This window comes from Heterodontus francisci, chromosome 2 (assembly GCF_036365525.1).
Source record: "Heterodontus francisci isolate sHetFra1 chromosome 2, sHetFra1.hap1, whole genome shotgun sequence".
Taxonomy (NCBI): Eukaryota; Metazoa; Chordata; class Chondrichthyes; order Heterodontiformes; family Heterodontidae; genus Heterodontus; species Heterodontus francisci.
Window position 1 is genome coordinate 39,739,239 of NC_090372.1, and position 15,972 is coordinate 39,755,210.

The following is a 15,972-nucleotide window of genomic DNA, read 5'->3' on the forward strand; positions in this document are numbered from 1 at the left end:
ATGTGAGCTACGTAGAAGTGAGCCTGGTAATTGGCACTGAATTTAAACATTGAAGTGACTGACATCCTACCATCGGCCCTGCATAACCCCACCTACTACACTGCAGGCAGTTGCCCCATCTGTGACTAAAGGGGAAACTCTAAGACTTGGGAGGGAAGTCGCTGGAGGCATTACCTGACAACTAAAATAAATAGCAAGCACCATCCCAGTGCGCTCTACCGGAAAACAGCCCTGGTACACTGGGTAAACTTCAGTGGGCAGGCACTTGAACACATTTGGGGTTCTGTAACCCTTAGATCTGTCAATATGCATCTAAATTCTCTGCAATTAGATCAATGGAGTCTGCATGTCAGGGATAGAGTTGGAATCCATATCTGGACCCTGCATTTGTTTCTTGGCGCTAAGTAACTGGAGCCATTGATCTCCCAGTTGCCCCTTCCTCATTCTGCACTGACAGTGCAGTGTTTGGCTCTAAATGAATCCATTGATGTCTTTAATAAAAGCAAAATACTGCGGATGCTGGAAATCTGAAACAAAAACAAGAAATGCTGGAATCACTCAGCAGGTCTGGCAGCATCTGTGGAAAGAGAAGCAGAGTTAACGTTTCGGGTCAGTGACCCTTCTTCGGAACAATCTCTACGCCAATTAACCCGTAACTGCTGCCTTCCGTGTTGTTTCGGTCGCTGTGAGGCGACTATGGAGTGACCTCTCCATGGCGCATGCCTGGGCAAATGTATGGAGGTTGTGAGTTGCCCAAGCCTCAAAACCCCCCTCTCGGCCTTTCTGGTGGGGTCCAAAGGAATGCAGAGCACGATGTTTGGCACCGGTATGGCTGCAGGAACTGCCGGAAACATGCCAAAGGTGACACATGACCGTCTACGGGGTTCCGCTCCGGATTTTCTGTTAGGGTTTACTCCCTTAGCCTTGGACTCTCCCAAGATGCCCACAAGGCAGTGGGGATGTTAGGGCCCCTGCTCAGGGATAGGTGGATGCCGGTGGGAGGAGGGGGTGCGAGGGGGAGCTGGGAAGGGGGCTGTAGGGGGAAGATGGTGCGAGGGGGGAGCTGGGAAGGGGTTGGGGGGGAGGGGGTGGGGGAAGAGGGTGCGGGGGGTGAGCTGGGAGGGGGGAGCTGGGAAGGGTAAGCGGGGGTGGGGTGGGGGGGAGGGGGTGCAGGTAATAAAACATTTCATCAGTTACCACCATCGACGCCGGGAAAGCTCATGTGCGTCCTCCGAGAGGTGGGCGACAGCCTCGGGTGCCAGTACCAGCAGGAATTCGCCGACATTGCGCTGCAGATGCGCTTCGAGCAGCACATATCCCAGGGGCGCTTTGATGTTGTGGCCGAGGAGCCGTTCCACGATGGAGTCAACTGGGGCCGGGTCATGGCCTTTTACGTGTTCGGGGTTGTTCTCAATGCTTCCACTCTGTACTAGATCTTATTACCCTAGGGTTCCGCTGCTCCTCCTACAGCCAACAAAATCGGAACTCAGTGAAGCCATTGATTCTCTAGCCAGCGGAAAAGACCCTGGGAAGGATGGCATTACCCCTGAAATAATCAAGAGTGCTAACCCTGCTATACTCTCAGCACTCTATGAACTGCTTTGCCTGTGCCGGGACGAGGGAGCAGTACCACAGGACATGCGCGATGCCAATATCATCACCCTCTATCAAAACAAAGGTGACTGCGGTGACTGCAACAACTACCGAGGAATCTCCCTGCTCAGCATAGTGGGGAAAGTCTTCGCTCGAGTCGCTTTAAACAAGCTCCAGAAGCTGCCCGAGCGTGTCTACCCTGAGGCACAGTGTGGCTTTCGAGCAGAGAGATCGACCATTGACATGCTGTTCTCCCTTCGTCAGATACAGCAGAAATGCCGCGAACAACAGACGCCCCTCTACATTGCTTTCATTGATCTCACCAAAGCCTTTGACCTCGTCAGCAGACGTGGTCTCTTCAGACTACTAGAAAAGATCGGATGTCCACCAAAGCTACTAATTATCATCACCTCATTCCATGAAAATATGAAAGGCACAATTCAGCATAGCGGCGCCTCATCAGACCCCTTTCCTATCCTGAGTGGCGTGAAACAGGGCTGTGTTCTCGCACCTACACTGTTTGGGATTTTCTTCTCCCTTCTGCTCTCATACGCGTTCAAGTCTTCAGAAGAAGGAATTTTCCTCCACACAAGATCAGGTGGCAGATTGTTCAACCTTGCCTGCCTAAGAGCGAAGTCCAAAGTACGGAAAGTCCTCAACAGGGAACTCCTTTTTGCTGACGATGCTGCATTAACATCTGACACTGAAGCGTGTCTGCAGAGTCTCATTGACAGGATTGCGGCTGCCTGCAATGAATTTGGCCTAACCATCAGCCTCAAGAAAACGATCATGGGCCAGGACGTCAGAAATGCTCCATCCATCAATATCGGCGACCACGCTCTGGAAGTGGTTCAGGAGTTCACCTACCTAGGCTCAACTATCACCAGTAACCTGTCTCTCGATGCAGAAATAAACAAGCGCATGGGAAAGGCTTCCACTGCTATGTCCAGACTGGCCAAGAGAGTGTGGGAAAATGGCGCACTGACACAGAACACAAAAATCCAAGTGTATCAAGCCTGTCTCCTCAGTACCTTGCTCTACGGCAGCGAGGCCTGGTCAACGTATGTCAGCCAAGAGCGACGTCTCAATTCATTCCATCTTTGCTGCCTCCGGAGAATCCTTGGCATCAGGTGGCAGGACTGCATCTCCGACACAGAAGTCCTCGAGGCGGCCAACATCCCCAGCTTATACACACTACTGAGTCAGCGGCGCTTGAGATGGCTTGGCCATGTGAGCCGCATGGAAGATGGCAGGATCCCCAAGGACACATGGTTCTGCGAGCTCGCCACTGGTATCAGATCCACCGGTCATCCATGTCTCCGCTTTAAAGACATCTGCAAACGCAACATGAAGTCCTGTGACATTGATCAGAAGTCGTGGGAGTCAGTTGCCAGCGATCGCCAGAGCTGGCGGGCAGCCATAAAGGCGGGGCTAAAGTGTGGCGAATCGAAGAGACTTAACAGTTGGCAGGAAAAAAGACAGAAGCGCAAGGGGAGAGCCAACTGTGTAACAGCCCCGACAACCAATTTTACCTGCAACACCTGTGGAAGAGTCTGTCACTCTAGTATTGGCCTTTATAGCCACTCCAGGCGCTGCTCCACAAACCACTGACCACCTCCAGGCGCTTACCCATTGTCTCCCGAGACAAGGAGGCCAAAGAAGAAGAAGAAGAACTGTCCTAAATGTCACATTACATTTAATATTAATTCTAAGGGGCCAGTGGGGTCGGGAGATTGAACAGTTCTGTAAAAGAGAGTGTCATCACCGGATAGCTAAATTCTGATGCTTTGTTGCAGACTGAAACTGCACGCTATGTAAGATCTTTATAGCTGCAGTTCTTGGAGGAGCCACTGGGTGACAGCACCATTCTGGGTCCGATCACTGATATTAAGCATCAGCTTTGGTTTGTGTAAGCCTTTTTTTGACAAACTATGTGAAATCTTCTGATGGATCCCCAGTTGAGAACGCCTGCTCCAGGGCTTTATTAATGATAGACTAGCCAGCCTGGATCTTTAACAGGACCTGAAGGGATTTTCCTGGCACTGACCATTTAGATTCTTCTAATTCAGCTCCAGGTAACCCTGCATGGTAATGTCCTAACAGCTGGGGAGGTAGTGGCTAGACAAGCAGCAACAAGTTTTATGCAGATAAGCTTCATTGTTTTGTTACGACCAGGTGAGAAAGGGTCGAGGGGTTCCCTCTCAGTCTTTGCCTGGTTTAACCATAACAGGGTTTAATTTTAAAACACTTTTTAGCTCCCCCTTAGTGAATCCTTGTTCACTGCTGCAATTGTAAAGCATAGAAATCAGACAGCTTTCCTTAGATTTAAACAAGAAAGGTGGAAGTTTATCAATGTTAAACACTAACCCGGCTAACGACTATGAATATGCGACATGACCACGCTATCAAGCATATGCGATAAACACACACGCAGATAGAGACAGAAAAAGTAGAAGGAATAAAGGGGATAAGTTTGAGGCAATATCTGGTAGTTACAATCTTTTAAATTCAATGTGGAGTCTTTGGGTGCCAGTAAGTCTTGCAGTTCGTTGGGGCCCAGTTCACGCTTCAACTTGTTCCGATGTAGGAGTCTTCTCTCTTGAGGTTTACGTGTCTTCTGGGGCCAGTGGCTTGGGAGAAAGAGAGCTGCTTCCATGTTCCAGCTTCAGTTGCACACGGTCTTCTGTTCCTTTCCCTGTCGCACAATTCAAAAAAGGCTGCATTTGCTAACAATGCAACCACTAGGTGGCGCTGCAGTGGCACATGTGCAAATGCAGCCTGTGCCACTAATGCGTCAAAGTCTGTAACATCAGGCAGCTGCCAGGACTAAAGATGGCGCTGCTCAAATAATCACATGAAGGCAACCTAAACACATGGCAGCACACAATGGCCGGAGGGAGTGAGCAAGCGGGCCAGGGAGGGAGTGAGCGAGCAGGGGGGTGGGGGGCAATCGAGCGGGTGGGGAGGTGGGAAGCGAGCGAGTTAGAGAAGAAGTGAGCGGGCAGGGGGGAGGAGGACAGCGCACCCGCCACCACAATGGTCTTCGTCCGCGCTCTCCCCACTTATCCCACCCCTGCCCTCTCCCACCCCCGCTTCCCCCTCCCTCGCTCTCTGGCCGCATTACGCGATTACGTCATCTGTGCATGCGCTAACCAGTCCTGGCAATGCGGAACGCAGCGCATGCGCAGAGAGAAGGAGCCAATCTGCGCATGTGCGCAGATTGGCGACATGCACAGATTGGCGCAGTCTGATAACGGCAGCTGCCGACTGCGTTGTCAAGGATCACTTTGTTCAAAAAACTCCAGGTTGCCCAGCAGGTTAGTCATGTGACTAGCTCCTTATGGATTTGTGGATTTCAAAGCTCTCAGTGAGGCGTTGGGGGGTGGGGTGTAGTACTGTCTCTTCCGAACAAGATGTGGAGCCATTGTCAGACCAATCTCTGTTAATTGAATCATTGATCAATTCATTTGTCTCTCCGAGCACTGTCTCTTAATATGCAAATGTTCTTCCAGCCAAGTGTCTGGTGATCTTCAAAGCAGTCATTTCTTCACTCCAGCAACAGTTTAAAATCAATGTTCATGTGACGAAATCAATATGCCTCATTCTTGGCAGGTGGGGGTCTGCATGACACCTCTACACCCAGCAGAATGAAATGCAATTTTTAAAAAAGGACTGGAGAGAAGATAAGGACAGGAAAACACACATGCATCTCCCTCATTCATTCAGAACCCTAACAATTGTTACAGTTTGTCTTTACTTGGTAGCAGTGCTGCTTAAATGGCCCTTTTTGACATCCCAATAAACATGTGGTTTTTGGGGAAGGTTTTCCAGTTTGCACATTTCCATAGCTGCCAAAGTTGTCTTTGTTCTTGTTGAGGTCTGCGGGGGGTGGGGGGGGTTAGGTTTAATTAGCCCTTGGTTGGAGTTCTGCTCAGGGATGGCGGCAGTGGGCCATTCCACTCTGAACCCTCTTTCAGTGCTTTGATGAGTCACGCAAGGTCTTTTTACCTCAGGGGATGGCTGGTTCCCATTGTTCCTGACTGTGGGGGTTGATTCTTTGCTAATCTTCCCTTTGTCCTCAGGGACACTCCTGCTTGCAGGTATTTTTGTCCAGATTCTACTGCGCTCCCCTGCGACACTTCGATTCGGTGACACAGCACCCTCACGGTTTCTCTGCCCACTTGAGGACTTTCTTTGTCTCTGCAGGTTCCTGTAAATGCTGTTATCCACTATGGTGGGCTGCTTTTAATGCCTGCATTTACATAGGAGGATGTGGGGTCTAATTTTTCAACCATTTCTGGGTTGGTTGACCAGATAGTAGAGGTTTTCATCTGGGATTCCTCCCGGACTTCCTTTAACCTGCCCTCTTGGTCCCTTTTTCCCTGTTCCTTTCTAACCTGTTGCCAGCCTGGTGCCTGCCTGTCCCCTTTTGTTCTCAGCAAGGGTCCCTTACAGTTCACCAGCCCTCTGCTGGAGTGTCCTCCAAACACTGATACAGGACTTAGGGGTGCAGGTTTCACTGTAGGTTGGGGTTTCCCCTCAACCTGGCACATGTGGCAACTCCTACAGTACTCCACCATGTCTTCGTGGAGTTTTGTGCAGTCAAACTGCTGTCTTATGTGAGCTTTGGTTTTTCGTATACTTGTACAGCCACTGCAATCTCATGGGTCATTCTTACTGTTTCTCTCCAGTACCTCTGTGGCACTGAGGTGAACCACTGTCCACTCCTTGCTCTCAAATCTGTGAGGAGAACTCGATTTCCTCATCAGTACCTCGTTCTTTAAATAGTAGCAATCAGGGACTCTCTCTGCTTCAATTTCAGACTGAGCAGCCTGTGCTAACTCTCTCAATACTGGGTCAGCTCGCTGAGCCTCAGCTAGGGAAAACTCATTCCCTGGTCTTCTAACTTTCCAAAGAAAGTCTCAGACAGACAGAGCTCATGGTCATCTGCCTGCAGTGCCAATTCAGTCTCCTCTGGGGGAGCTGGTTTGATTTAGATTTAGATTTACAGCACTGAAACAGGCCCTTCAGCCCACCGAGTCTGTGCCGACCATTAACCACCCATTTATACTAATCCTACACTAATTCCATATTTCTACCACATCCTCACCTGTCCCTATATTCCCCTACCACCTACCTATACTAAGGGCAATTTATAATGGCCAATTTACCTGTCAACCTGCAAGTCTTTTGGCTGTGGGAGGAAACCGGAGCACCCGGAGGAAGCCCACGCAGACACAGGGAGAACTTGCAAACTCCACACAGGCAGTACCCGGAATTGAACCCGGGTCTCTGGAGCTGTGAGGCTGCGGTGCTAACCACTGCGCCACTGTGCCGCCCAGTTTGATCATGGCCTGATTCATTACACATTCAGGGAAACTGCAGGGGACCGTCTCCTGCCACAGCCCTGTTTCTCTGACCTCCTGCAGTCTCTCTTTCACTACTGGGGAAACTACCACCTTCATCCCTGCCAGATAATTAGGAGCACGTAAATCCGGTCCTCAGGTAAACTAGGGACAAGCCCTGCCGTCACCGGTCCCGAAACTAGGTCATACTCTAGGTGCACCCGGTGTACAGGTACAGGCATACACTGCCCTCCAATACCATTCTCCACCATTCTGGTGTTCGCTGCACTCTCTGGGGAAAGGTCAGGCCTTTCCCAGTAAAAGGTATCTAGTGGCCCCTGTGTCCCTGAGAATTACTATGGGCTTGCTTGCCCAATCAAGAGGTGTGGGGTTACTCTCCCTTCAGACACAAAACCCTGATAACCTTCAGGAATCCTATTACATTTTCCTGTACTTGCAGCATTAAGCTTCCTGGGTCTCCCTCTTACTGCAGTTAAAGCCACAGCTTGTTCTGCTATGCTTTCCATCAGGTTCCTTTCTTCACTGAGCGGGTGTGCCCTGATTAACCCGGTAGGTTTTCCCTTTAGTTTCCAGCCATGAGCTCTTAAATGCCCTGCCTTACTACAATGGAAGCACGCAGGTCTCCGGGTCTCGCTCCTATTCACAGCACCTTCATTTTTGGTTGGAGGAGGGCCCCCGTATCTCCTGCTTTTCCTTCCCTCCCAGGATTGCTTGGGCTTCTATCACCTTCCCACCCTCTGTCCTTTTCAGATTTGTGGGGGTGATTAGGAAAGGTTTTCCCCTGGGAAACTGACATATAGATCAGAGCAAACTCATCAGCCAGGACTGCTGCCTCCCAGGCTTTATGAGCCTTTTGTTCCTCCACATGTGTTTTTATGGAGAGCGAGGGAGAGTTTTTAAATTCCTCTAACAAAATTACTTCTCTGAGATTTTCATAGCTAAGCTGTACTTTAACAGCGCTCAGCCACTGGTCAAAAGCCAGCTGCTTATTTCTCTCAAACTCCAGGTAAGTTTGATCAGCTTGCTTCTTGAGGGTTCTGAACTTTTGGCAATAGGTTTCCGGTACTAACCCATATTCCCCGAGGATAGCATTTTTTGTCAGTTCATAATTTGATGAAATCTCATCTAGCAACAGGGAATAAACCTCATGGGTCTTTCCTACTAATTTGCTCTGTAATCGTAGAGTCCAAGCCTCAGTTGGCCACTTTAACTGCCTTGCCAGTTTTTCAAATGACACAAAAATTGCTTCCATGTCTTCCTCATTGAATTTTGGGATCAGTTGAGAGAATTTTAACAATTCTGTACCCAGCCCTGAATTACACTCCTATATTGGCCATGCTTCCACTGGGGTTACTCTGTCGTCCCCTAGTTAACTCAAGCTGCTTCAGCTCTCTTTCTCTTTACATTCTTTCTGGAAGGTTCTTTTTCTTTCTCTCTCCTCTTTCTTTCTTTCTCTCTCTCCTGTCCCTCTTTCTCTTTCTCCTGTCTCTCTCCTTCTTTCTCCTGTCTCTCTTTCTCTTTCCCTGTCTTCTAATTCAAGTTTCCTTTGTTCCTTGTTCCAATTCTATCTTTGTGAGCAATACCCTGTCAGGCTCTACACAAATGTGAGGTAATGCATTTTGGAAGGTCTAATGCAGGTGGGAGGTATACAGTAAATGGCAGAACCCTTAGGGGTATTGACAGGCAGAGAGATCTGGGCGTACAGGTCCACAGGTCACTGAAAGTGGCAACGCAGGTGGATAAGGTAGTCAAGAAGACATACAGCATACTTGCCTTCATCGGTCGGGGCATAGAGTATAAAAATTGGCAAGTCATGTTGCAGCTGTACAGAACCTTAGTTAGGCCACACTTAGAATATTGTGTGCAATTCTGGTCGCCACATTACCAGAAGGACGTGGAGGCTTTGGAGAGGGTACAGAGGAGGTTTACCAGGATGTTGCCTGGTCTGGAGGGCATTAGCTATGAGGAGAGGTTGGAAAAACTCGGATTGTTTTCACTGGAACGACGGAGGTGGAGGGGCGACATGATAGAGGTTTACAAAGTTATGAGCGGCATGGACAGAGTGGATAGTCAGAAGCTTTTTCCCAGGGTGTAAGAGTCAGTTACTAGGGAACATAGGTTTAAGGTGCGAGGGGCAAAGTTTAGAGGGGATGTGCGAGGCAAATTTTTTACACAGAGGGTGGTAAGTGCCTGGAACTTGCTGCCAGGGGAGGTGGTGGAAGCAGATACGATAGCGACGTTTAAGAGACATCTTGACAAATGCATGAATAGGAAGGGAATCGAGGGATTTGGGCCCCGGAAGTGCAGAAGGTGTTGGTTTAGGCAGGCATCAAGATCGGTGCAGGCTTGGAGGGCTGAATGGCCTGTTCCTGTGCTGTACTGTTCTTTGTTCTTTGTTCTAACCCTGCTTCTGCTTCTTCAGATTCAAGGGAAAAATGATTGGCCACTAGTCTTAGGAGTTCAGATTTCCTCGCCTTGCCACATACAGTGATGCCACACTGCTCAGCCATTTTCCTCAACTCCTCCGTAGACAGTGCTTTTAACTTATCCCAAGTTACTTCACCCTGGCTTGGGGAGCTACTAGCTTCAGTCGCAGACATGTTAGTATTCTAGCACACACAAAAACAAGAAAACCTGCATTGAAATCTTTTCTGTTTTGTTTGGGATTAATTTGTCTTCCCACTTCCAATTTCTCTTGTTTGTGGGCAAAATCCCGGACGAGCCCCCAAATTTCTGTTCCGACCAGATGAGAAGGGGTCTAGGGGTTCCGTCTCAGCCTTTGCCTGGTTTAACTGTAACAGGGTTTAATTTTAAAACACTGTTTTTAGCTCCCCCTCTGTGACTCCTTGTTCACTGCTCCAATTGTAAGGCAAAGAAATCAGACAGGTTTCCTTAGATTTAAACAAGTAAGGTGGAAGTTTATTAATCTTAAACTGTAATCTGGTTAACGACTACGAATATGCAACGTGACCATGCTAGCATGCATGCAAGATAAACACACACGCAGATAGAGACAGAAAAAGTAGAAGGAATAAAAGGGAAAAGTTTGAGGCATTATCTGGTAGTTACAGTCCTTTAAGTTCAATGTGCAGTCTTTGGTTGCCGGTAAGTCTTGCAATTCGTTTGGGCCCAGTTCACACTTCAACTTGTTCCAATGTAGGAGTCTTTTCTCTCTTGAAGTTTACATGTCGTCCATGGGTCCAGTAGCTTGGGAGAAAGCGAGAGAGAAAGAGCCACTTCCTTTTTCCAGCTTCAGTTGCACACTGCCTTCTGTTCCTTTGTCTGTGGCATAATTAAAAAAACTCCAGGTTGCCCAGCAGGTTATTCATGTGACTAGCTCCTTATTTGGAACCGTCTCTCCTGCAAGGTTTGTGGATTTCAAAGCTCTGGGGTTAGTGGTTGGGGGGGGGGGGGCGGGTGCGGTGGTGGTGCGCGGTGTAGTGCTGTCTCTTGCCAGCAAGATGTGGAACCACTGTCAGACCAATCTCTGTCAATTGAATCAGTGATCAATTCCTTTGTCTCTCCAAGCATTGTCTGTTAGTATGCAAATGTTCTTCCAGCCAAGTGTCTGGTGATCTTCAAACCAGTCATTTCTTCACTCCAGCAAGTTTAAAATCAATGTTCATATGACGAAATCAATATGTCATACTATGCCCCCACCTGCCAGGAATGAGGCACATTGGTTTTGTCATATGAACAGTGATTTTGAACTGTTGCTGGAGTGAGGAAATGATTTGTTGAACAGATCATCCGTGGCTGGAAAAAACATTTTTGCATACTAACAGACGGTGCTTGTGTAGACAAAGGACCTTTCCTGACACATTCAACCCACAATGGATGTTGATCACCGAACAGTGAGGGGGTGGGAAAACGCATTACAGAGCCCGCTGGGGTGATGCAATCCACAGGGGCCAAGACTGGTTGGACCAGCTGGTCACATGACTAACTGGCTGTTCCAGGGTTTTTTGAACTAGCCACAGAAAGTTTGAACTCAAAGACTGTTTGCTCCTGGACTGAGCTCTCTCCTGTCTGCTGCCATCTCTTTCTCACAAGCCTTTGAATCCACTGAAGACACATGAATCCCAAGAGAGAAAAGTCTCCTACAGCAAACAAGATTTAAGAGGAAGACTGGGCCCCAACAACAAGCAAGATCTACCTACAATAAAGGACTCTACAGTGCGCCCGAAGAATCGTAACAAAAACTCCTCAGATATTGCCTCAAATTTTTCCACTTTATTTTTCTTCTCTTTTCTGTCTCTATTTGTATGTATGCTAGTATGGGCATGTCGTGTATCCGTAGGTGTCAATCGAATTAGAGTTTAAGTTCAAGTTTAATAAATTTCAACTTTTCTTCTTTAAACCTAAGAAAACCTGTTTGTGCTGGTTTCTTTGCCTTATAATTGGAAAGCGGTGAACAGGATTCACCAAGGGGGAGGTAAAAACACAATGTGTTTAAAATTAAACCCTGTTACGGTAAGACCAGGTGAAGACTGAGAGGGAACCCTAGACACCTTTCTCACCTGGTCGTAACAGCCTCATGGCAGGTGGGGTTCTACATGACTGTTTTAACTAGTTACATTCCAGCAGTGCTGCTACACAAACTTTAAGGTCTCTAAGCCCTACTTTTAACTAACTACATTTCTACTGTCTAGACGTAGTTAAATGGCTATGTCTGTGTGTGGAGAGAGTGTGCACTCCACAATCAGGCAAACAGAAACTGTATATTTTTAAGCAGCTCGGTTTGAAGACCCTCAAGCATAGCAATGTGTATCAGGTACCCAGCTGACAAAAAGAAACACATCCAGCAATCAGAGGCAACATTTGACCTCTTAAATGTAATTAGTTTTGGAAAAGATAAATGCAAATTGCACATTAATAATTATTCTCCCTCATTTCATGCCTCTGATCCTCCTGCCTCCCTTTCTGGTACCCCATGTCTTTTTTCTCCCCAGTTCTCTCCTTCATCCCCTCACTGCCCTCCCCCCCGCACCCACCATTTTCTCCTATCCCAGAATAACACACTGTAAGAGGCCTTTCAGCCCTTCATAGTGTGCCAGCCTTCTGAAAGAGTTATCCAATTAGCCCATTCCCCAGCCCTTTTGCCACCATCCAGCAAAATGTCGATTCTCTCACTGGGTTACAGTATAGGTGGCAGTACTACAGGCACTGGTCACCTTCCAATACCTCACATCAGTATTTATATGTCAACTTGAAAATGAGTGTCATCAAACTATCCAACTGTGGAAGGCATTAAAGTCAAGCCCAATCCTTTCCTCAGTAAACATACACAGAGGCTTCCAGCAGCAGTAAGAATCAGAACTAGCAGCTGTGGCCAACTGTACCCTAATCCAAAGGCACTGAGTCCAATTGTAGCACTACTATCAGTACTCCAGCACAGACCAGGGGTTGTGTGGGGTGGTGGGTGACGGGTGGTGTTAAATCAAACCTGAGACATGCTGCTCTGTTGTGGCTCAGATGCTGTAATTTTACCTTTGAGATACTAGGGTAGCCCCAGCCCCCACATCTGTCTATGAACTTGCAATGCCATTGGCACTCAAAAACCCCCAATGTCCCATCTGAAGTATTTCCAAGTTCCTCTTCCAGCAACTCAATATGCCTCTCTGTTTCTTGCCTGACAGATCTGCTTCAGGTCTCTGCTGATCTCCTAATGCTTTGTGAAAATGTTAAACAATGAGAATATACTAGATGGAATTTTATAAAAGAAACTATTGTGACTTTTGTAAACATTTGGTGTGTAGGATCATAGTCATAGAGTTATACAGCACAGAAACAGGCTCTTCGGCCCATCGTGTCTGTGCCATCCATCAAGCACCTATCTCTTCTAATCACATTTTCCAGCACTTGGCCCGTAGCCTTGTATGCTATGGCGTTTCAAGTGCTCATCTAAATACTTCAGTAGCTTCAGTTATAGTTTTGTTCATGTACACAATCTAATGGGAACCTTTGTAAACAGCTAACATATGTTAACAGCACCCATCAGTACCAATATTTGTAATCACTGGAACTCTTTGTTTTTCCAGGCCATGCCTGCAATATTCAGCTGCTGTACTCATCTGATACACTATCTGGAAAACAAAAATTGTGGGGTCTGGAATCCTTCGGTGAGGAAGTTCATCTCATTACACTAAAGACAGATTCTTCCTGAATATTCATACAACAACACAGGCTATAGTCATTTAACTTTGTTTAAATTTTTCATCTTTGTTTTAACTCACCCAATTTTCAAGATGGCTGGTGTGCAGCTCCACAGGTGTTGACGGTCTTCCTGTACCTCACCAAGTGACCACTCATTCTGTGAGAGTGTTGGCAGGTTATACAACCATGCAATTTTTAAATCAATTGAATTCATGCACGATTTTCTTTCCTTCTGGTGATGGAACCCAAATATTTATGTGTGTTGAAGCAGTGACATGCCTTAAATGTTATTTAAATGACTGAATCAAATTGTCTTATACTTCCATTGGTAACTCAAGGCCATGTTTCACTGAAACTGATCCATTGCTAGATCAATCTTCACTTGACTTCATAATTCAGTCAAATCATTGCAAATCTACTGTTCTATAATTTCCCTATCATGTGGAACTTATACTATTTTCAGATATCACATGAGGAAAGATTTCCCTATGACCTCCCAGCCCTGTCAGATGATGGCATATGCCTGAGGTTCTTTGTTGTAACAATGTTATTTGTTTCTTGCTGTAGAGTGATATAAAAGCTGCTGCCATGTTCAGAAGTGCATCACTGTGTATTTTCCTAGTACCACAATCATTCATAATTACAGACTGTATAGACAAAATGCCGTGTGTGCTGAGGGAAGTGCAGGAAATAATGCCTTGTCAGTATGTTGATGACCACGTTAAAATATGTCAACCTCTCATTTGTAACCGCTTCAAAAACGCTGAAACATGTGGCAGGTACTCTTGTAATATACACCCAACAAGTAGTCAGAATTTTAATTATTCATTCAATATCTGAATTGCAGCAGATGTCTATCAAATGTCAACAGTACAGAGATATTATGTACATTATATAATATATAATATATATATTATATTATGTATACATTTATCTTGTGCAAAAAGTCTGTTGAATTAAAAGTAGAAAATAATCGCATCTTTTACAATTATGAATTTTGATGTGCTGTTTCATTGTTTTCAAAAATTAATTTTACAATTGTAACAGCGTGACAGAAGAATGATATGTGAGCCATTGTCCTTTGAGAGCTTTATATGCACAATAGGAGTACAGCTTTCAGAAGCTGTATAAAATGTCGTATTAGCATATGGCAAAGATCAACAATGTGATTAGAGAATGCATAATGCTGAGACACTTACCTTGACAGGAATTTCAATGAACTGTACTTTCTGGATCCTAATCTTCTTGGAGTTAAAAGTTTTCTCATGGTTTTCCAGTTAAATGAAAAATCTGGTCAGATGATCTCTCAGTGCCGATGTCAACTCATTGGCCAGATACTGCCCCAATTATCATGGCAGATTTAGCAATGGCAAGTTTTTTTTTAACATTGAACCAGGGACTTTGGCTTTAATAAATTGAATCTGGAACTGTGTTTGATTCCAATTATTTGGTTTGGATCTTTGATGCCAAAGTAGACTGATGACTGTTGGCCAGTGGTTAAAGTGAATTTGTAAACTTCAACACCTCCCTCACAACTTTTAGAATTTCATACAAATATTTGATCATATTCACATGAAGTGACACAGCAATTTGTGTCCAGGAAATCTAACATCTTTTAGGACATTTTTTTTCAAAAATGCTTGTCCAAATAGAAAAATCTTCCAATTAAAATACACAACTGATGGTGTCACATAAAATTTCTAAATGTAAATTCCTTTATCTTTCTTTCAGCACTGTTCAGATGGCTCACAATTTTAGCACAGATCAATTAATTAAACTATCCCATTGAATAGATGATGCATTTAAGGATGAATATATGTTGAGAGAAACGTTATTGCTTTTGATATTCAGGAAGTCAAGATTCTAAATTACTGTTAATATATGGTTTGTACTGAAACTATTAATTTACTTGTTCTGTGTTAAATTGTCAGTTTATGGCCCAAGCCTTCGTCTGATCGAGTGCACATTCTATCTGCCTACTGAAGATAAGGCAAGAGTTCTATGTTTGACCCCGGCATCTCACTGTAATTACCTAGATGTCGGGAAAGATAAAGACATACTCTGGCTTGTAGGGATTCAGGGTCTGCTTATGGGAAGGATCAAGGATGCTGAAACATACCTGGTGCAAAGTCCAACTGAAACTGAATGGTATTGAGTTAGGATGATTCTTGGAAGTGAGGGTAACATGAAAACTGGCCTACTAGGCCAAATTGAGGATTGTTGGCATGCTGGATTGATGTCAACATTGACTGCAGTGGCCTTTTTTGAGGCTGTTTGAATCTAATCCACATCAGAATCATTTGCTAGTGGTAATTTCCTCTAGTGCTTCAGAGAAAAGCTGATGCATATTGAACATGTGTTCAGGTTGTGCTTTAATACGACAACAGCTTGCATGTCTACAGTGCCTTAAACTAGTGAAATGCTCCACACTGCTTCACAGGAGCATAATCAGACAAAAATTAACAAAGAAGGAAACATTAAGAGAGGTGACCAAAAACTTGGTCAAAGAGGGAGGTTTTAAGGACATGAGAGGGACTGGGAATGTTGCTCTGCTACCCAAACACCTACTGGGAATCAAAGCAACATTTAAAACCTTACCTGAAAACAATATAGTAACCTGCAATTTTAAAAAGAAACAAATGAATTGAACCTTCTTACCCAACACAGACAATCTGAAGTCATTAAAAAAGCAATGGAGAAAAAGAATTAAAGATGTTATGTACAAGGTGGGAAAACAACTGTCATCACCCATGTTAATAATGTAGAAATAATGTAAAATGTTCTTGAGATTCTCCATGCTGGTGCCTTGGGTTTATTCACTGTGGTTCATGAACAATACTGAAGTGACGGATCAGTA

General features: G+C 45.6%; 1 protein-coding gene across 1 annotated transcript in view; it reads left to right on the plus strand.

Moving 5' to 3' along the window:
* The window catches only part of LOC137383843 (probable thiopurine S-methyltransferase), a 96,668-nt gene extending 82,121 nt beyond the window's left edge, over positions 1-14,547 (plus strand). The window contains exon 9 of the mRNA XM_068057143.1: positions 13,001-14,547. Within this exon, the coding sequence (XP_067913244.1) occupies positions 13,001-13,125 (125 nt within the window). The 3' untranslated portion in view covers positions 13,126-14,547. The remainder of the gene's footprint in view (positions 1-13,000) is intronic.
* The last annotated feature ends 1,425 nt before the right edge of the window (positions 14,548-15,972 follow it).